The sequence below is a fragment of the Cydia fagiglandana genome, chromosome 19 (assembly GCF_963556715.1).
Source record: "Cydia fagiglandana chromosome 19, ilCydFagi1.1, whole genome shotgun sequence".
NCBI lineage: Eukaryota > Metazoa > Arthropoda > Insecta > Lepidoptera > Tortricidae > Cydia > Cydia fagiglandana.
In genome coordinates this window covers 9,223,018-9,247,037 of record NC_085950.1, presented here as the reverse complement: position 1 = coordinate 9,247,037, position 24,020 = coordinate 9,223,018, and the positions used below count along the sequence as shown (strand labels likewise).

Genomic DNA, 24,020 nt, shown 5'->3' with positions numbered 1-24,020 from the left:
CAAATGTAATATATACAATACAAATCCTCTTTATTGCATCTCCTAAAAAATAATTTTCAAGGATTCGTAAGTAATACATAGAGACAGAGGTAAACGACAGGCAGCCTTATCGCTAAAGAGCAATTCTTCCAGACAATCTTTAAGTAGTGGAGAAATGAAACTAATAAGGAGTTGTTAAAACTATATTGAAAACTAAAAAGCTGTGAAGAAAATCATATAACATACAATACATACTACTTACATACCTATACAACATACATATAAACATCTACCTATACATACAATACTATAATTGTTGCCAAAAGTGATATATGTTATATTATCCAATAACGCGAACAGTCACTCAGGAAGTTCATCATATAATCATCATATCTATAAATTTTAAATCGACTGAACAGTCAAATGGCCGTCATATTAAACGTCAGATATGGTCATATACTCTAATCTTATATATAAATAGAACCTAATACATGCACGTTATACAATCTATTGCATGCAATATTCATGTTTAATTGATGACATTGCTGTAATTGACCTATTTATGATAATCTTTTAAATACGTATCTCAGAACCTGTATATCTTATCTGCCATGGTTATATGACCATAATTGTGTTCATCTTAAATAGCACATGTGACAAATCGTTTCTGATATATAGTCATTACTAGCAATATCCTATATGCAATTGACTTTGATGTTCCTAAACAGATGATTTGTTATGACGTCAATATAGGTACATTACCATAATATTGCATAATACTTTAGACAGAACCGTAATCATTATATAATGAGTACCGTAAAACGGCGTGAGTAGGTTTCGCGGGTTGGGTTATGAATGGGGAGAGAAGGTTTGAGAGGGGGGTGAGAAGGGATTTAAGGCTACTGCTACAAAAATAATGTATTCGAATTTAAAATGGAGCTATAGTAATACGCATAATAAAAAAATCGATCCAACAATCTTCCAAAATCACCTTTGCATGAAAAACCCTCTCATCCCAAATACGAGGCACTACGGGGTGAGGTGGGTTTTCCTCTTTATCGTCAAAGTTATGAAATAGAACTACCCAAAATAAAATACAAACTAAAATACAAACGTCCGACCCACTTATTTATATACACGGTGTAACATGAGGAAACCGAATAATTTTAACCACGCATTTCTGAGGTCAAAAGAAGTAAAAAATGTAATATGAGTTTAGGTCAATTTCGCCAAAAAAAAATTTTTTTTTTGTTTTGTTTTTTCGAGTTTTTGAATGTATTTGTACATAAAAAATAAATGTTATTGGTAAACTTGTCACTTAAAATTGATTTTTACATTTTTTTTTGTAGAACCTACTTTTTGCAAAGTGTTACTTGTCACTTTTTGACATCTATCAATAAGGATATTTAGACTACGTCCCATAGCAGCAACATCACTATCAAAAAGGCCTTTTACACTATGTAACAATAAAAACTTGTTTTTTTTTTAATAAATAATTATATCTGAAACTAGGCGGATTTCAAAAAAGTTTATAGGACATTTTTGTCTCTAAATATGATCAGGAATACGCTGTTAAAATTATTCGGTTTTCTCATGTTACACCGTGTATACACCATTCAGTTTTCACATGTAAAAATAAAATTTTATCGTGGTTTGAAAGTCAAATTTCACCCAACTCACCCCATTTTACGGTACTTACTTACAATAACTAACTCATTGTCGTCATTCAATAAAGAATGATAGATCTATCGACTTACGTATGACTCGCGCTAAAACACGACAGACACGCGCCGTGTCCGTCTGATTCTCTGAAATATAATTTAACTAAATTAGTACATATCTGTTAATCATATAATCATCGGACCTATTACATAACCATTAATTTGACTTTCTTATTAGGTTTTTACGAGCTGCGGTTAGCGGTAGCTACATATAAATCATAATCATAGGTCAGATCATCGTAAAACTAACGCAATAGTTCTAACTTCTAACTTAGTAACTTTTAGTACCTAATTACATACATAATTTGGTATGGCGTAGCGCACTTAAAACACACTTAAAATTTCGCAGACACTAAATATGGACCACTAAATAAACCACTCCATAAAAAAACTACCGCCAAAATATACGCTAATCGAATACAAATAATACACTAACCGTATACAATCGATTGAAAAATCAATCAGTAATAGTAGTAAAATAAGTGGGACCTCCGATCATACATAATTATTACGAACCCAGGGGTCTAGTTATGCTAGACGCAATTTTACGATCGCCGTGACATACTATATACCTACTAGCGGCCCGCCGCGGCTTCGCACGGGTTACACAAAACCTTAACAAATATACACAAACCTTTCTCAAAAATCACTCTATTGATAGGTGAAAACCGCATGAAAATACGTTCAGTAGTTTTTGAGTTTATCGTGAACAAACATACATACAGACAGACGCGGTGGGGGACTTTGTTTTATGATGTAGTCATAGAGATGATTGTAGGTAGGTATATTATATTAGGTACTTATTGTAGTCATGGAAAAGAGAACTAACCTTCCACTTTATATCTCAGACGGCTGGTAAAGAAGTTGCGTTGCGCTGTGATTTTCCAGTAGCTATAGCATAACTGCAGCTTAAAAGCTCCATAGATGTCACCGATAATTGCATGCTATTTGCAATACATTACCGGCTGTGATCGATCAAATGCCGCCATGAAGTCGTAGAGGCCCTTAGGCAGGCGTGGCTCACACAGTACATCCGTTCCTCACCAATTTTGGTAGCTAGCCATAAGCCGCGCGTGGCGCTGTCGCCACCTAGCGGCCATATCTGTCCATCGTAACAGACGCGATGCAGACGCGTTTTGTTAAAGTGACATTCCATTTCCAACTGCAGCTGCAATACTGTTCAGTTTCTATGGAAATTGACAATGACAGCGACGCGTTTCCATAGTAAAATGAATAGTATTGCAGCTGCAGTTGGAAATGGAATGTCACTCTTAGAGAGCGTGTCTTCAGTACCTAGTACTATTATTTATTCTGTGCCTTAGCCCAACTAATGATATGATTTATTATTTCAGGTACGATGTGCCATTGAGACTGGCAAACGGAACCGGAAGCGAGCGCCATGCTTGCCGTACTGCCGCGCTGGATAGCGCGGCTCCAAGATGGAGGTCTCCTGAATCAGCTGCTTATGGCTGTGATGGGTATGGTGCATTTTAAACTTATTTTTACATCTATTGTAGACCAATATCTTTAAATTGTCTTTCTACTAGGTGCCTTCGGGGCACATACGACTCATACTTATGCGTTAGATCGGACAGAAGATGAGAAAAATATAGTCACAATTCCTGTTTCATTTTGGCTACCTTTTTAATCACTAAAGGGCTAGAATATAAGTATAGGTACATATAGGTAAATATAATATACGTAGTATTAACGAATTTTACTTTTTAGGTCCCCCCCACATCTGGCGTCTTTCGAGCGTCGGCGTCTACAATTCTATGGCCGACGTCGGCGCAACGTCGACGCAACTGCGCAGCGACGTCATTTTCCATAGCGCTGGACCGATGCCGACAGACGCCGACGCTCGAAAGACGCCAGATGTGGGGGAGGCCTAAAAGGCGATCGAATACAAGAAATCAAGTGTGTAGCGGGCATTGCCCATTGGGGGATTGTCAGTTACATAATTATGGGCTTGTGACAATGCCCATTGCGTTCTTGCTTTCATAACCACAATGTTATTGCCTTTGCTTATTAAGCAATCGCCTCAATTTAGCTGTCCCGGCAATTTGCCATAGCTTTCTAAGGGCTAAAAAACTTAACCTCCTGAGACCCAATGACAGTTGTTTTGGTTTTAACCGACATCCAAATCTCAAAAGGAGGAGGTTATCAATTCGATTGTGTTCTTTTTTTTATTGTTGTTACTCCATATCTCCGTCATTACTGGACCGATTTTGAAAAATCTTTTTTTGATTGTATGTGTATGCATACAGATTGGTCTCGTTTTTGTCAAAACCCAGATCTGATGATGGGATCCATGAGGAATCGAGAGAACTCCCCAAATCTTAAAGGCAAATCTTAAATCTTAAAGTTATTTTTGTGTTTTTATCAACAAATGAAGCATATATGTACATTCAAAAAAGTGACACTTGATGAAGTGGAACTGCTGATGATGATCAAAACGGAACTCTTCAACAACGCATTTTAACATAGGAAACGAATGCATTTTTGTCCAAGTTGAAACCGAAACGCGGCACTCACCGGCTCACGGTTGATCAATAAGGGGCTGTTCATAAATGAAGTCATCTATTTTTGACGATTTTTGCCCCCCCCCCCCTTAAAATCATCCAGAAATCATGCTTCGAATGACCCCGTTTCCTCCTACGTCATGGTACCTACTGTCATCCGATGTCCCCCCCTTAAGTAATTTGTGAATAGCACCTAAGGATAAATTTTTCAAACACAAAGACGGAATCTCTTACAATGTAACATGTAAATGTAAAGCATGGTAGAGCATTCTGGTACCTTTCTTGTGTTAGCTTAAGGTCAACCCATAGACCACCTTCCAATAGACTCTTCATTGTAAAGCGTACCTAACCTACCTATACGAAGAGAGGACTTACAGTAATCAAAGGCGCTCTTTTATTTGTAAAATTCTATGCCGTTGTTCTGTAGTATACCTATACACCATTTTTATACTACAACTGTTCATGTTTATTCGTATTGCTTAACTATAGTCAGACCGTAAAAAGTCTGCAGCGATTTTGATAGCCCACGCAGTGCAAGTGTCATTTTAAACGTCAAACTTCTATGAAATTATGACGTATACGTAATAACACTTTTACACTGCGTGGGCTATCAAATCCGCTGCAGACATTGTTTGGTGCGACTATACGTACTAATTAAATCGCTCTTGATATGCATACTGTACTTATGACTGTGTTTTGTTGTCTTGATGACGATGTGACGAAACGTCACTTTATGACACTGCTCGACCGTGTTTTATCCCTTCATTATCACTTCGATAACCATAATATATATACATATCTAATCCTACACTTGATACGTAATCTACCATAATGTGAGCTTCCACTTTCATAGAAAAATCGCTGTAAATATAAAAAAAAACCGACCTCACAAAATTTCATGCGAATCGGTTGAGATTTTCGGCTTAAATAACTATAGGAATAACTCCGTCTTACTTACTTATTCCTCTGGCGCAGCGACCCAAAGTGTGTCTTGGCCTCCAACACGACTGCTCGCTACTGATCCCGGTCCTGTGCCGTGTCTCGCCAGTTCTCAACCCGGAGCTCGCGCAGATCAGCGTCCACCACATCCGCCCATCGATACCTAGGTCGACCGACCGGGCGGCGTCCTATCGGTTTTCCCTCAAACGCTCTTTTCACCGCCCGATCACCTCCCATTCGCTCAAGATGGCCGAGCCACCGAAGCCTTTGCGCCTTTGTTACACCAATGATGTTTGGTTCAGCAGCTAGTTCCTCACTCCGTCTAATAGGTAGAAATCTGTGGCCTTTCTTCCTCGGTGCTAGCGTAAGGTCAACACTTGCCATGCAATTACATTTTACTGCATATGAAAACAGTATGAATGACCTTATGCTAACTAACACTGGCACAGCGAAAGCTCATACCAGAGCCTTGTCTTAAGACGGGATAAATCCACAGAGGTAATATCACTAGAGTTAGACCAAGAAAAGTCTGCAGCGATTTTGATAGCCCACGCAGTGAAACAAACTTCTATGAAATTATGACGTATAAATAGCACTTGCACTGCGTCAAAATCGCTGCAGACTTTTCTTGGTCTAACTCTATTTACGTACAGAAGTCTCACTGTCTGACAAAACAGAATTTGATGAAGACAGACAAACAGAATTTCTCTCCCCCCTCTGTCTCGCTCACTAAACTGTGTCGCGTGGTTCATTAACAAAGCAAAATCAGAGTGTAATTTTACTTTACATTAGTATAAAAATAACCGGCCAATTGCGAGTCGGACTCGTACACGAAGGGTTCTGTATCATTACGCACAAACGGCAAATAATCACGTTTGTTGTATGGGAGCCCCACTTTAATATTTATTTTATTCTATTTTTTGTATTTGTTGTTATATCGGCAACAGAAATACATATGAAACTTTCAACTGCCTAGCTATCACGGTTCCTGAGATTACAGCCTGGGGGCTACCGTGAAAACCGAAATTCGCAAATTGCGGGGATCTTTCTCTTTTACTCCAATGAAGGCGTAATAAGTGTGACAGAAAAATGCCCGCAATTTGCGAACTTCGATTTTCGCGGTTATAGCCCTGGTGACAGACAGACGGCCAGCGGAGTCGTAGTAATAGGGCATTTAGTGATTGGTGAAGTCGAGGTACTGTTGCTCATGTTTTCTGTGGTGAAGCTAACAGTAAAGTGCAGTTACTGCGCTCAGGTTTCCTAGGTTAACTAGGCATTCAGTTTTCCACATTGTTTAGCTTGACTAGATCAAGCTATTAAGTTAACGACAGACTTTGAAGGGACAAACTGTGAACGTGCCACTGGAGGAATTAAAACTAGAGATGCAACGGATAGTTGTTTGGCCGGATACCGGATACCGGATATTCGGCCTGACCATCGGCCTCCTTCTATGAAATTGAAGACGGTTCAAAACCGGGCATGTGGGTGTCGGGCATTTTGCCATTTTGGCTACGGAACCCTAATAACGAACTGTCGCATGGCCAACCATCATATACATAGTTTTTTGACAAAATGACGTTATAAATGAGTCGATCAACTATTTCTTGTTGTTATTCTGTCCCATCAGCCAGGAGACAATAGTAGCATAGTTTGTAAGAAGACCTGCTGTACCATGTTCTACAAACGTGCTTAGTAGATGTCCCATTATGGAAAGGCCTTAAACTACCAAAAAAATCATGTTTGGATCATTTAAATACGAAAAAAATAGTATTTAAGAGTGACCCAGGAGACCGTAACCACCGTAACCATGGCAACTAGTGACAAGAAAAAGTTGATTCACTCAATAATGCGTTGTCTGGTCGGTAATCTGTGATTGTAATGAAGTGTTATCCTACATTTCACCGTTTCCTGAGTTTACAAACATGCACGACGTTTCCTACGACGCTTTTAATTGCAAAATGACGCAACCGCCATCATTTTCATAGCGACATACACTCTTTTAACAACATGACATCTAACATAACAGGAAATTGTACCAAGGCCTGGTGAATAGCTTATAGTTCGTTTTTTTTAGCATTAGAAAGAACTCCACAGAGGTAAGCGTACAGTTTTTATCAGGCTCTTTTATTGTTAATTATTATTGAATTATCTAATGTAGCACGGTCAATACATATAATTTACTTCAAATTATTACTGCTAAAAGTGCCGGATTTGGAACCACAAGCTTACTTCTGCGAAGTTCTTTCTAATGCTAAAAAAAACGAACTATAGAGACGGACCGAGCTAACTTTGCATGGTATTTGCAATGATAGAGTCTGTGCGGAAACTGCGGAAAGAGAATAAGAGTCGTGGAATGTATTAAGCCCCATACATTCCACGACTCTTCTCTTTCCGCACAGACTAGAGTGTGGAGATGTCATCATTAATGTCAAAATTCTAGATAATTACACTCCCACACTTCGTTTATATTACGTTAAAGATCCACATAGTTAGATCGTAGGAGTCTTAAACAAACCTCACGTTAGACCGGGCCATGTCCGGGCCGGAGCTTACTTTTCTATGACATGACAGGCGATCACGCGATGCTTTCCATAGAAAACGATGCGCCGGAAGCTCCGGCTCGGACACGGCCCGGTCTAACGTGTGTCATCCTTAATAGGGCAAAGCACGACACGACAGGTCGTTGAGAAGATCCATTGTCCAGCAGTGGATAATACCTTCCAGCCCGCCATACTCAGTTTAAGCCATTGAGATTTAAACCAAATTATTCGGAGAGTTGATTTTCCTTTGGATCACGTTTTACTTAAAATAATTTTTTCGCAAAAATTCAATTTTTGGTACAAGCTTTTATCGCTGACTGTACTTTTCTTACGACAGACAACTAATAGGTAAGGTTTACTCGGGTAATTCCGAATGTCGAAAACTGTCGGTTAGTTCCGAAAAGAGACTTTTATTATGATGGAATTTAGGGTGATTTTCATCTGAATTTCGGAATTATCCGACATTCGGTATTACCCGAATACACCTTACTCATCGAGACAATTCTAAAAACCCCAAACACAATTAGGTTGCGTTGTTTCATCACAGAGTTCCTATGGCCACCTCCTGTCTCCATCATCAGATCAGCTCGGTGGTACCATAATATTGCATTGTCATCCAATTTATACATGCATGCAAAATTTCAGCTCAATCGGAAACCGGGAAGTGGATCAAATTTAACTTGCAAGATTTGATTACACACAGACAGACAGACAAACAACGGTCGGGAGGCCGATTTTTGAATTTCGACCGCTTTCGCGATTTCGTTCAATAATATCTCCACTACTAGGCATTTAAATTCTACTAATAGAATTGAAAACGAGTGGTCAATACTACTAGATTCCGAAGTTCTATCGCTCGTATTTAAAAAAATTGCATTTCTCCGTTTTCCACCGATTTACGAGTGCCGAAATCGAGCGATCGGAATTCAAAAATCGGCCCCCAGGTGAAACTAAATAAAAGCTTGTAAAAAAAAAGAATTTTCAGTGTAACCTCAACCTATCCAGGCGTTTTAAGGCTCCTCTTCACGTTGGGCCAACGCCAACGCCAACGAGGGACGCATTTATGCGTTAGAGGGAGCAAGTGATATTGCTATCTCATTCTACCGCATGGTTGCGTCCCTCGTTGGCGTTGGCGTTGGCCCAACGTGAAGAGGAGCCTTTATTCATAACTTGCTAAAAATGGAATATGTCCAATAAAAATCACATTGGGCATGACAAGGCTGTGCTGTGTTTCTTTGCTCGTCGTTATAATCATTAGTCCTTTACAAAACCTTGCCCTCTCCGTCCGATGACTCATCGCAATGTTACTTAATTCACACTTGCATTAGACCAGTCAATGCAGTTTGTGACCACATACTTGCACACAGTGGCGTAGCTAGCATGGGTGGCACCCGGTGCGGAAATTGTGGGTGTCACCCCAAAATTCAATCCACACTTTAGGTACCTACATAATTTTATATAGTAAGTTTAAAGAAATAAAAGTAGGTAGGTATATTTAAAATACGACAAAATAACATTCTCAACCACAGAATAAATAATACTCGTAGTATTAGTTGGTACTCTCTATTAACAAAAGGCGTCTGTTACGATCAGCAAAGATATGGCCGCTAGGTGGCGACAGCGCCACGCGCGGCTTATGGTAGTGATGGGCCAAATCGAAAAATTTTCAAACCGAATAAGTCGACTCCGATTTAAACCCAAATCGGTTTGCAAACCGATTTGGCGAAGTCGATTTAACTTCTACTTTTTAAGTATCAGTAGTTCAAACCGCTCCCGTAGTCTTTGGGTTGATGAAATTGAATTGTCAATTTTACGCTTTGTTCGATCCGATCGACAGCAAAAATTTTGACTTATAAGTTTTGTAATATTTTTTTAGTTTTGTTGCGCGGTAAATCCCAATTTTATAATTTCTAAAGCTAAAACGGGAAAGCACTATACGAGCAAGCAGGAAAGAGCGTGCGGTCTCGTGGGATTTCGTGTCATTGCCGCGAATCGTTGTGTTAGCAAATCGACGCGGCGCAAAACTGCCAAACCGATCCAAGTATACCGCCAAATCAATCGCTTTAAGCCCATGCGAAATTGAACCTTACAACATAAACAATAAGTTTCATTTTACTTTACCTGTAGATACCAAGTTTCGACTCGACTCAATAATGGCGGCAATGTGCATGGCAACATTTTTCTTCGTGGTTTGAAATCGATTTGCGTACATTTTAATCCTCAATATGTCAAATGAAAGTGACGCACCAAAAAATATGAAAGGATGCGTTTAGAGCGGGTGAACGTATCTTAAGTCGATTTACGGAACACTCACGTCGATTTAGTCGACTTCAGACCTAAATCGGTTTGAACCGATTTGTGAAGTCGAATCGTAACATCACTAGCTTATGGCTTTCCCCAAAATTGGGGCGGAACGAAGTACTTTTAGCTACCTGTAGCAAAGCGACGAAATCGCGGAGTGAGCCACTCCGCTTTTTTTTAGGTACCTCATTTCTTGTATACTCTACCTATTCATAATTCTGGATAAAAATATTACAGTTAAAGATACTATGTTGATCGGGATAAATGAAGTTGGTATGAGTCAGAGACGAGAAATGCAAAGATTACAGGCAGGTATACAAGAGGAATGATACACAAAACGTGCCAAGCACGAGCTGTGCACTCGTGTCAGGTTACGTCACATTTACGTGGGAATGCTCTGCATTACTTAGGCCCACTTGCACCATTCTACTAACCCGAGGTTAACTGGTTAAACCTAGAGTTACCATGGTTACCAGTACAATTTGACACTAGGTTAACGGTTTAATCGCTTAACCCCGGGTTAGTGAGATGGTGCAAGTGGGCCTTATATAATCCGATGAACGGGACATGAGCATAACGTTACCAAGTAGGTTAGTAGTGCCTAAGCCCACTTGCACCATCCCACTAACTCGGGGTTAACCCGGTAAACCGCTAACCCATTGTCAAATTGTACTAGTAACCATGGTAACTCCAGGTTTAACCGGTTAACCCCGGGTTAGTCGGATGGTGCAAGTGGCGCTTATAAATAAAAACAAAAATTTACTCAGTGCGGGGTATTGTGTGGGAGTACTTCACTTTGGGGCCTTTTTACACATTGAGTCTATTTCCAATCAATACATTTGCCACTAAACGCAGGTAAGAACTCGCAATAAATACTAATCAATGTGTCAACAGGTCCCAAAGTGAAGGCCATTAGCCACACTTACCCGGATTGACCTTACGGAAAGCAAAGATTAAGAAGCCTAATATCTTTCGGTGCCGCGACATAGACTTCCTGTTCTAGCTTTTGTACCCCAGGTCCGATAGGTATTACCCATATGAGCCATATTGAAAAAAACATAGCCACAACCGAATACAAAACCTCCTCCTTCTATGAAATTGAAGTCGGTTAAAAATTGTCAGTGTGCGAACGAGATATAATTGATGATATAAATTGGTAATAATTTTGTTCAAAATTGTAGAAAAATTAGGTTTCTTAGAGCGAAAAATTAATCTACGGGACCCTTAGGTAATAATTTTGTTCAAAATTGTAGAAAAATTAGGTTTCTTAGAGCGAAAAATTAATCTACGGGACCCTAAGAAGCGGTTAGAAACGCGGTCAGGCAACAAACACCACCTGACACGTACCCCAGGGCGCCTTACATCCTGTACCTGCATCCTCAGTATGCATATATATCCACACAAACTGTTGACTCACTCGTACTGTAACACTGCGATGGTAATGAGTAAAATCCAAATGGTGAGGGAACACCATCTTAGAAACTACGATTGCGGTTTTGCAGATTAATAATACCAACCTAATAGTTACCAACATAACAACACATGGATACCTACAAAAAAAGCCATTAGGTAAGTACTGTGAAGGCTTGCAACCTTTACAGCCTTTTTAGGGTTCCGTACCCAAAGGGTAAAACGGGACCCTATTACTAAGACTTCGCTGTCCGTCCCATCGTCCGTCCGTCCGTCCGTCCGTCCGTCCGTCCGTCCGTCTGTCACCAGGTTGTATCTTACGAACCGTGATAGCTAGACAGTTGAAATTTTCACAGATGATGTATTCCTGTTGCCGCTATAACAACAAATAGTAAAAACAGAATAAAATAAAGATTTAAATGGGGCTCCCATACAACAAACGTGATTTTTAGGGTTCCGTACCCAAAGGGTAAAACGGGACCCTATTACTAAGACTTCGCTGTCCGTCCGTCCGTCCGTCCGTCCGTCCGTCCGTCCGTCTGTCACCAGGCTGTATCTCACGAACCGTGATAGCTAGACAGTTGAAATTTTCACAGATGATGTATTTCTGTTGCCGCTATAACAACAAATACTAAAAACAGAATAAAATAAAGATTTAAATGGGGCTCCCATACAACAAACGTGATTTTTGACCAAAGTTAAGCAATGTCGGGAGGGGTCAGTACTTGGATGGGTGACCGTTTTCTTTTTGCTTTTTTTCGTTTTTTTTTTGCATTATGGTACGGAACCCTTCGTGCGCGAGTCCGACTCGCACTTGCCCGGTTTTTTGACCAAAGTTAAGCAACGTCGGGAGTGGTTAGTACTTGGATGGGTGACCGTTTTTTTTGCTTTTTTTTTTGTTTTTTTTTTTGCATTATGGTACGGAACCCTTCGTGCGCGAGTCCGACTCGCACTTGCCCGGTTTTTTATCGGTGACTGGCTATAAGTAGTCACTGTTTGAATTTAGAATCTGATCTCGTTGTTAGGCTAAAGAGGCAGCCTTCAAGAGTAGTTGACTACGTGACGTATTAGCTAAATCACAATATATATGTGATTTAGCTAATACGGTTGAAAAAAATATGCATAAGACCTTATTGATGGATATTTATGCCTTCCACATCCTGCCTGATAGGCCGTACCTCTTTACAGTACACAATAATCATCCTGTAACCATATGATGGTGGCACTTTGTGTTGTGACCATGTTAGGCCCGCTTAGGGTTACCAGATGACAGGAATTTTCCTGACATGTCAGGAATTTTGGCCTTTTGTCAGGAATGGGGACGGAACACGAAAATGTCAGGATTTTTTTGAATTGATAGACTTTTTATAAAGTACCTTTTTAGTCACTTAAATGAATCCAAAAACGTAAAAAAATAATGAATGAATGAATTAACAAATCTTTACTCAAGCATACATACAACATAAATGTTTTAGGAATCGAAATCATGTCTACTAACGGCTAGACACTCCAACCCAACCCGTTCCCCCCCCCCACTTGAGCGTCGTCAAAATATGAATGTCAGGAAAAATAATTGCAAATCAGGAATTTTGTCAGGAAATTCTCAATTTGTATCTGGAAACCTTAGGCCCGCTGGCCTTGTTCTCTTGAGAGGACGGTCCGTTATTACTTTGACAAATTGTATGTTTGACAAATTACAGCTCCCAAAACTAATTTTCCTCTTCTCAAACGTGTGTAGTTATGTAATTTTGTGTTTATAATGTACCCATGTCATTATATCATTATCATTACCATTGTTCGTAACAAAAACAAAGATTTGAGTGCACATATTTTCCCCCTTAGTACCATCTAGGCTATCTAGTAGTTAGTGTCAGCGATTATTCTAGAAAAAAAAACTTTAACATTTTATAATTTTCAATCCTAACTTTTAAAGCAACTGTTTAAAAGTTTTCCGACCCTCTATACACGGGACTATGTTACTTTTATTCAGTATAATCCCAAAACCTCCCTGGCAACGGGAATGCACTTATTTTTTGGCCAGCCTGTAAGTATATTGCACTTATTTTTTGGCCATCCTGTATATTTCTATATGGTTAATCTCTATTCAAAATGTATTACTTGGTAGCTTGGTCGGACTCGAAGTCATTTTAAAGCATTAAATGTGAAAGTATCAAAGTCGGAGATATGTAGGTACCTTGGGGAAATCCCAAGTTAAGGCTTCTCGATCAACTTAATATCTCGTTTTGCATATTTTTCAACCCGGTAAAATTATAAGGAAAATACACCTTTTAAACGATTGCAATCTGATATTGGATTATCGTTAAATGATAATATATGGGGTCATTTTTGGACCGTTAGCAAAGCGTTAGCGTTAGAAAGAATGTTATAGGAATGAATAATGTTGATGGACGGAGAGCGTATGGTAGACCCAAAAAAACGATGGATGGAATGTGTGAAAGAGGATAATATGAGAAAGAAAGGAGTGAGTGCTGAGGACACGAAAGACAGGAGAATGGAAGAGAAAAACATGTTATGCCTACCCCACATAACGTGGGATAAGGTGTGACATTTAACGTCACATGTAGATAGAGATAGATAGGTTAGAAATGTAAGTTCAATTTAGAAAAGGAATTTAATATTAATTAAAAATTACAAGACGTTAGCTAGGGTCGTGAGTCCGTAAAACTGAGCTGACACAGAAATAGAAATATAGAAACAAGTCCTTAAAAGGCGGCACTTTCCTGAGGCTCTACATCGTAGGCGGGCCGTTGTAGATGGCTCCGCGGTACAGTTCAGGAGTCCCAGTTGGTCCTGAGTAGACTAGGATGGCTTCCCGCTGTGGTTCAGGATCCTCAGCTCGGAACGGAAACCTTCCGGGATACAGAGCTTGCGCATAGCGCAACCCGGGGTAGTGCAGGATAGAGGGTTTTCAGGCAGGGTGCAGGCAATTTCAACCCAAGACTTGATCCCTAGTAATATTGGGCATATTAGAACATGCACTCAATAATGACTGCTACATCCGGCCCACAAGGAAAGAAATATCAGGAAAGTTAACCTTTCAGCATTATTTTAGTGTTCACGGATGAAGCAGTCAGAAAATAACAAATTAGTTAACAGCATGTTAACAGTATAAAAGAATACAACGTAAAAATATTCCTAGTAGTAACTTAAATGAAATATTCACAACACTTACCCGATCCGGGGAAATGTACACAGCATAATACCAATAAGGCACGATCTAGATAGATTAAGTTAGGTAAGTTATATTATTTTAGAGATATTTAGTATCTTATTTGCAAGAAATTGTCGTAAATGTTCATCAATTTTCTTCAAGTGACAGATCCCAGAAAACTATTTAAAAATGTTTTTAATTTTTTTTTACAACCGGCCAGTACAAAACGCTTAGCTCAAACGAGGTTTTAAGCAAACCGTTACAAAGGGCAGAGGAAAGAAGAAGGAGATCCGAGCCATATTGTGCGAGGTGATTAGGTAGGCCGTACTGAACAACTTTTTCTATGGGACCAACTCTGAAATCACAAAAATTACTTATAAATAATGTATGAAAATGATCATGTTTTCGTTCACAGTGCCAACCCAATTTTTTATTGCCGTTTGTCGCACGATTGTCATCTTGGCTACCGGGTGGTTATGGTTATTAAGGCGTTGTCACGACACGACACGACCATGTACGTTACGCACGAGGTAGTGCGTGCTTCGTTTACTAAACGCTGTGATGTAACACTATTACCAAATCCATATCATTGAAGTCTCAAGAGATTTATAAACAAAAAATGCATTGCGGCATTAATATGAGGCATCATCTATGAAAAGGGACCTTATTGTCGATGGCGCTTACGCCACACAGCGTCGCGTGGCATTGTATTTATATCGGAGCATCGTTTATAATGGCGTAAGCGCCATCGACAATAAGGTCCCTTTTCATATATAACGCCAAATAACTGCGAACTCTTAACTTAAAGGTAATGTTTCGAATTTCAAAGTTCTACCTTTAACGAGGCCCACAGATTATCAGTTCGCCGGACGATATCGGCCTGTCAGTTAAACGCAAAAGGTGACAGTTCCGAACAACTTAAGGGGCCCACTGATTAACAGTCCGCCGGACGGTATCAGCCTGAGAGTTAGAACAAAATTTTGACAGTTCCGACGGATGATATAGACCTGTTAGTTAAACGCAAAATTTGACAGCTCCGAACAACTGACAGGCCGATACCGTCCGGCGGGCTGTTAATCAGTGGGCCTCTTAAGACTGTGCGTTGTCTATCACTATCAGTAATGAATGTAAGACGGAACTATTTACTATATATTATGTTATAAAAGATATAAAACAAGGCAATTAATCAGTTCTTTATCTCGGAAGCTGTATCTGTAGGTATCTGTTATCAGTTAAACCTTGATACACATAATTACTCATGCGCACACATAATCTCGGCTTATCTCCACCGTTCATGACTGTCGCTCGTGCTTGACATTTCTACACCATTTCACACAATAACGTTACTTGTGGAATGTTATTGTTACATTACTACATTCCGCCCTGCGGGCCCTGCGGCTTTTATGGGGCCCACTGATTAATTGTCCGCCGGACGGCATCGGCCTGTCAGAACAAAATTTTGACAGTTCCGAACAACTGACAGGTGGATACCGCCTGGCGGACTGTTAATCAGTGGGCTCCACTCCACACTAGTGTCCGACCGAAATCGAATCCACCAAAACCGAAACCCAAATCGAACCGAAATCTAAAGCTCCAAATTCGGGCCGAAACTGACCCTTTAGTTAGACCAAAAATAACATTTCGGCGCGGCCGAAAGATTCAGCAGTTTTTTGACCAAAACTGAACCTGCGGCCGAAACAGTATGAGTTTTATACCGAAACCGAAACCGAAAATTCATTCCGATACAGGGAAAAGAAAACCCATTTCTAACTAACTATACTTATTAATTAATTATATCTACACGGTGTAACATGAGGAAACCGAATAATTTTAACCACGCATTTCTGAGGTCAAAAGAAGGAAAAAATGTAATATGAGTTTAGGTCAATTTCGCCAAAAAAAAATTTTTTTTGTTTTGTTTTTTCAATTTTTTGAATGTATTTGTTCATAAAAAATAAATGTTATTAGTAAACTTGTTACTTAAAATTGATTTTTACAGTTTTTTTTCGTAAAACCTTCTTTTTGCAAAGTGTTACTTGTCACTTTTTGACATCTATCAATAAGGATATTTAGACTACGTCCCATAGCAGCAACATCACCATCAAAAAAGCCTTTTACATTATGTAACAACAAAAACTTGTTTAGTTTTAAATTAATATTATCTCTGAAACTAGGCGTTTTTTTTTAAAGTTTATACGACATTTTTGTCTCTAAATATGATCAGGAATACGCGGTTAAAATTATTCGGTTTACTCATGTTACACCGTGTATAAGCTTTATAATTATGGTTGCTAATGCCATACTACTACGATGATGTATGAAAATGATCAAGTTCCGTTGATCAAGTAATTCAAACATATTGCGCTAGTTATAGGCTAACCCCCTATACATTAAACGTTTACTAAAGTTGACAAGCCGATAATAATCGTTTGTCCCTTTCCTATGGTATGATGAAAAGGGACAAACGATTATTATCAGCTTGTCAATTTTAGTAAACATTTAAGAATAAGGGGGTAAAAAACCGGGCAAGTGCGAGTCGGACTCGCGCACGAAGGGTTCCGTACCATAATGCAAAAAAAAAACAAAAAAGCAAAAAAGAACGGTCACCCATCCAAGTACTGACCACTCCCGACGTTGCTTAACTTTGGTCAAAAATCACGTTTGTAGTATGGGAGCCCCATTTAAATCTATATTTTATTCTGTTTTTAGTATTTGTTGTTATAGCGGCAACAGAAATACATCATCTGTGAAAATTTCAACTGTCTAGCTATCACGGTTCGTGAGATACAGCCTGGTGACAGACGGACGGACGGACGGACGGACGGACGGACAGCGAAGTCTTAGTAATAGGGTCCCGTTTTACCCTTTGGGTACGGAACCCTAAAAAGACACGAAATGCTAAATAAAGGATCCTGAATGGTGTTTTAACGCATGATGAACTAAAATTAAAAACAAATGTAATAAAAAGCGCCAGAAACATTAAACCAACCACTAAACTTTCTAAATTCCAAAACAAATGCAAACAAATATACAGTATCGATTAAATCTCAATAGCATATCAGACAAGGAATTCATTAAACGTATTGTATAATTACTACCTACATGCGTTTGCGCAGTTCTATTTTAATGGCAAATTTGCCCGCAACGAACCAGCATAGTGTGATCTCTTATATCGTATAGTTCTTATGAAAGTCGAGGTCAGGATATACTATACCTATTACGATTTTTCTTGTTAATTGTAGCTGATAAGCGAATGAAATTAGGTACGTATGTGTGCTTTAATGGAAGTTTAAAATGTCTCGAGTGACGCTTTAAACACTGCTTTTAGCCCTTTTTGAGAAAGTTTTACAGAAATCTGTCTCAGTAATTGAGTAGGTACATGGTAGGGGAGACCGAGGTGAGTTTTGACAGAGGAGAGTTGGAACGTTGTCGATTTTTTGGAATCTATTAATTAGAAACTAGGTCGCAACAGTGTGCGTTTGTTACCTAGCTCGTAACTTGAACTAACAAACGCGCGCTATTTGCGATCTAGTTTCTAGTTAATAGATTCCAAAAAATCAACGATGTTCCAACTCTCCTCTGTCACAACTCAACTCGGTCTCCCCTACCTCTACATAGTCTACACGGTACTAATTAATATTTAAAATATGAAAAAATAACCTTAAGAGCCAACATCAGGAGTGGTCATTCCTCCATACAAACGTACTCCTCGTTTTCCTCCGTGGTATTTGAAGCTAGAGCAATGATTTTTTCAACACAGATTAATATTGTCAATATCTGTGTCGGACCGTTTTGCTTTTTTTGATATTTTTGTTTTTTAAGGCACTAGAGCCCTTCAAAAATGGCCAAAATGGCCTAATTGACTATGGCGCAATGAAATATGACTTTTGGCTATTTAGGGTTGTCAAAATTCAAGCTATTATCTTATTTGTGGTCGTGCACGCAATAGGGACGTCAACTAGTGTCAACCCTAATAATTGCTCGGAGCAATGCTGAGCCGAGTTTGGCCGAAGTCTGGAGTTTCGCACCCCTGCTTAAACCTGTTTTAAATCTAATTTACTATAATAGTAACAAAATAATAGTATATGTTATGTATTACCACTAGCGCCATCTGTGTAAGATATGTAGTAACGTTTTTAAATAAAACGTCAGTTCATTTGCAACCCAACTTGAAGTTTCATTAGGTTATGGGCCCAGCACGCTTCCACTGCGCCACTCTGCTCAATAATTAATAACTTCTAACCTCACTATCTTTTCCAGTGACCATCCCAGTCCTCAACTTCGGCATGCTAATGGGCTGGCAGTCGCCCATGACGCCGCTCCTCCAGTCACCCGACGGTCCGGCGCCGGAACCGATATCGGACGACACCATATCGTGGATGGCGTCCGTCACATTCCTACCGCCAGTGTTCTGTGGGTGCCTGGTGGGGGATCTGGCCGACAGGTGGGGGAGGAAGGTTACTACTATGATGACGTCACTCATGCTTGTGGTGAGTACCTTTTTTTAAAGAGTTACTTTACTATAGTGGTGTCATCAGCGCGGTGCTTTTCGGGAATATGTCAGATGAACGTTGCTCCTAGAGTCAGACCATGAAAAGTCTGCAGCGGATTTGATAGCCCACGCAGTGTAAGTGTTATTTATACGTCATAATTTCATAGAAGTTTGACGTTTAAAATGACACTTGCATTGCGTGGGCTATCATTGCTATCAAAATCGCTGCAGACTTTTAACGGTCTGACTCTATAGATAATTTATTATGATGCTATTCTCAAATTTATGTTCTTTTTTGTGTTCCATACCCAAAGGGTAAAAACGCGACCCTATTACTAAGACTCCGCTGTTTGTCTGTACGTCTGTCTGTTTGTCTGTCACTCATGATCCGTGATAACCAGACAGTGGAAATTTTTACAGATGATGTATTTCTCTTGCGGCTAATACTAAAAACCGGGCAAGTGCGAGTCGGACTCGCGCACGAAGGGTTCCGTACCATAATGCAAAAAAGAAAAAAAAAAGAAAAAGAAAAACGGTCACCCATCCAAGTACTGACCACTCCCGACGTTGCTTAACTTTGGTCAAAAATCACGTTTGTTGTATGGGAGCCCCATTTAAATCTTTATTTTATTCTGTTTTTAGTATTTGTTGTTATAGCGGCAACAGAAATACATCATCTGTGAAAATTTCAACTGTCTAGCTATCACGGTTCGTGAGATACAGCCTGGTGACAGACGGACGGACGGACGGACGGACAGCGAAGTCTTAGTAATAGGGTCCCGTTTTACCCTTTGGGTACGGAACCCTAAAAACGAAATAAAATAAATATATAAGGTGTGCTTCCATACAACAAACGTGATTTTTGTGCCTTTTTTGCGCTATTGTAGTCGGACTCGCACTTGACCTATAATACCTATATAAAACGTTTTTATAAAACTAATATAATGGTACCTACGTACCTATGTAGGTAGGTACAGTAAAGTATGTACTTTTGACGCGTAGTTTCATCTGCTACTATAGATGTTGACTGTACGTTAAATTGTTCTTTTTTGTGAGACCCAAACGACACTGTCTCATATAGGTATAGATTAAGTATTAAACGTGTCATAAAATAAGACAAAAGACTTTGTTAACACAAAAACACGTTCAAATAGATTGATAGAGTGTCAATGTTATTGTGACATGTGTACAGTTCCTAATGACATCATCATAACTTCATAGTTGTCATTTTTGACGCATTCCCCAATTGTTATTCGACAGCGTGTGACATATATCATGTAGCCGCCCCATTAAAATACAATGAATACACATATAAATGATGACTCTCGTTAAACCGGGCCGTGTCCAGGCCGGACCTTCCGGGGCTTACTATTCTATGACATGACAGGTGATCACGTGATGCTTTCCATAGAAAACGATGCGCCAGAAGCTCCGGCCCGAACACGGCCCGGTCTAACGTGAGTCATCCTTAATGGGCCATTTATTAAAAAAAAATACTACACTTTTTTTACAAATTTACGATTTTTTATGTTATTGTACTCGGAATCACGAGTTCCTTCGGTCCTAATAGGTAAAAAGTGATCCTAATCCATAACTCCATGCAGCTGGGTAATCAATTCATGAATTCTTTGCCTAATCTGTCCACGACATTTAAATTAAAATCGATAATTTTGCTTAAAAATTATAATGTATGTACATATACCATATTACTTTTATGTCATTTCATGTTATAAGTTAAAATCAAAATTAAGCTCGCAGCATTTCCATGTTGTATTACTATTTACAACTGGACAGCCTTTGCACCAATTTCTAGCGCAATTACAAGCATTAATTTATGCTCTCTGCTCTTATAGACCTAAAATTTAAACAAATATTAAATAGTAAATGTGATTTCTTGGTAACTTCAGAGACATTTTTGGTAACGCCAGAGACGTGACAAGTGTCTTTCTAAGATATTTGTGTCAAAATATTGCAATTACATATTTACACTCCATATTCTTTATGATTCCACATACGCTATCTAACATATAAGTTTATTTTATTCATGGCAATAATGAGATCTAAGTACTTAATTCATTACAAACAGTTATTTTTAGATAGGGCACGATTTTGTCACATCAATATGAACGTCATTTGTTTTATCTTAATTTAGTTTATCAGTTGAGCAACTGTTTCAAATGTTTGCTCGTGTGTGCATGTATAGTAGCCGGTTGTATCTCGAATACAACCGTCTAGAAAGATCCCGTTTTATATACCGGGTGTGGCCTGTAACACGAGCAAATAATTAAAACATAGATTGTACTCCTCAAACGGTGACACTTTTGTTCAACAACTTTTAAAAATTATGAAGTATTTAGACTCCCTATTTTTCATACAAAATGAATATTATCTTGAATGGACGCCATCGCCACGCCATATCATTGTGATTGACGTTGCTTGTCACGCCTTAAACATTTACATTGCGTCTTAGAATTAACTTTAGAGTGTATTAAAAATCAAAACACAAGTTATTTTTAAAAGTCGCTGAACAAATGTTGGTCAGTATGAGGAGTACAGCCTACAGTTAAATTTTTTGCTCATATTACAGGCAACACCCGGTATATGTTACTGTAAAAGCCCGAAGTACGGCAAAACCTAGGATTTACCGGTAAAATCTAGATTTTACCGATGCCGATCGGATAAAGCCCGAAATGTTAAGAAATCTTACTAGTTTACTTCGGGCTTTTACCAACACCGATATGGTAAATATACAACGGGTGTTTGTTGGGATTCGATAACTTCAAGGAGAAATTAGTGCCTAAAAACTCTAGAAGGGACAGACACTGACTGTGAATGACCTTTTTGGTCATTGGATCTCACCTAGATTATTGTTAGAGTTAGACCAAGAAAAGTCTGCAGCGATTTTGATAGCCCACGCATTGCAAGTGTTATTCATTCGTCATAATTGCATAGATGTTTGACGTTTCAAATAACACTTGCTCTGCGTGGGCTATCTAAGTCGCTGCAGACTTTTCTTGGTCTAACTCTAGCCCTATTTCCTTTAACCCTTGTGACGACAACTATGAATATCCACATTTTTGTACTATGGCAAGCTTGACTTGATTAATTTTTCGTAAGTATTACTAGATTCTTATAACAAACATTTTTACAAGCTTTTATTTACTTTCACCTGACCGTTGTCTGTCTGTCTGTCTGTCTGTAATCAAATCTTGCAAGTTAAATTTGATCCACTTCCCGGTTTTCGATTGAGCTGAAATTTTGCATGCCATCGAGTTGATCTGATGATGGAGACAGTAGGTGGCCATAGGAACTCTGTGATAAAACAAGGAAACCTAATTGTGTTTGGGGTTCTTAGAATTGTCTCGATGAGTATTAGTTGCCTGTGGAAAAAAAAGTACAGTCGGCGATAAAAGCTTGTACCAAAAATTTTTTTTTTGCCAAAAACTTATTTGTACCCAATTTAATCTCCAGGAAATAAAACTCCAATTGCGTTAATTATTGACGTGATAACGTCTTAACACCGGTAGCATGCACGAAAAAGTGTCACGTTGTGGACGGATCTCCATGGTAACGGCGTGGACAGATCTCCATGGTAACGTTACGGCCACGTTTTCTTATATGACGTTGTCACGCAAAATTATCGTCCGTAAACTGACTTTACAGACAATTATATTTTTTTATACTTGTAGATTTGCCCACACGCAGTATACGCATATTCCTAGTAACTGTCAAACCAACGTAAACCAGTTAAAGATAAGACACTAGGAAATCCAGACACGTGATTCATAGTTACGAGTATACGATAGCCTATTGACATTTGTAGGAGATTATCGTTATAATGGGACCTTTTCACGCCAAACTGGCATGCTGTTTAGGTACTCGTACCTCGTGGTGAGTTGAAATTGAAATAGAAGTTGAAGTAGAATCTCTGTTTAGGGTTCCGTAGCCTAATGGCAAAAAACGGAATCCTTATGGATTCGTCATGTCTGTCTGTCCGTCCGTATGTCACAGCCACTTTTTTCCGAAACTATAAGAAGTATACTGTTGAAACTTAGTAAGTAGGTGTATTCTGTGAACCGCATTAAGATTTTCACACAAAAATAGAAAAAAAAAAATTTTTGAGGGTTCCCCATACTGAAACTGAAACTAAAACTCAAAATTTTTTTTCATCAAACCGATACGTGTGGGGTAGTATCTATGGATAGGACTTCAAAAATGATATTGAGGTTTCTATATCATTTTTTTCTAAACTGAATAGTTTGCGCGAAGACACTTCCAAATTGGTAAAATGTGTGTAGATTACTAGTACCTATAGCTACACATGTCTTCAAGATTATCTCTTCTGTTATTACAATAAATGTATATCAATTCATGATAACTTAAATTATTTCGTGGCAATTCTTGAAGTCCTCTCTTTTAAGACTCGAGAGTCAGTTCAGACTTTAGTCATTTCAGTACTTACACATCATTACAAAATGTCTTATTTCAGTTATTTCCTTCGTGTTCATATATGTAGATAAAGTCTACAACATTTCTGACGAAGTCTTTATCCGAAGGCTTGTAGCGCTTAAATGACTCAATATTAGATTCGATACGAGACATAAAAGACTCGGAAGTTTTGTGCAGTCACGTAAAAATGAGTCCAGTTGTTCAAAATTTAGACTCAAAAAACTCAACATTCTACCCACATTATCAACCCTCCCTTCTTCCTCGCGTTATCCCGGCATTCTGCCACGGCTCATGGGAGCCTGGGGTCCGCTTGACAACTAATCCCACGACTTGACGTAGGCACTAGTTTTACGAAAGCGACTGCCATTTGACTTTCCAACCCAGAGGGTAAACTAGGCCTTATTGGGATTAGTCCGGTTTCCTCACGATGTTTTCCTTCACCGAAAAGCGACTGGTAAATATCAAATGATATTTCGTACATAAGTTCCGAAAAAC

The 24,020-nt window shown here is 39.0% G+C and overlaps 1 protein-coding gene across 1 annotated transcript in view; it reads left to right on the top strand.

The window, feature by feature from the left end:
- Positions 1 to 24,020, top strand: part of LOC134673740 (solute carrier family 2, facilitated glucose transporter member 8-like) — a 61,305-nt gene that overhangs the window by 13,462 nt on the left and 23,823 nt on the right. Inside the window, exons 2-3 of the mRNA XM_063531756.1 lie at positions 3,053 to 3,178; positions 18,845 to 19,074. Coding sequence (XP_063387826.1) covers positions 3,100 to 3,178; positions 18,845 to 19,074 — 309 coding nt within the window. The 5' untranslated portion in view covers positions 3,053 to 3,099. The remainder of the gene's footprint in view (positions 1 to 3,052; positions 3,179 to 18,844; positions 19,075 to 24,020) is intronic.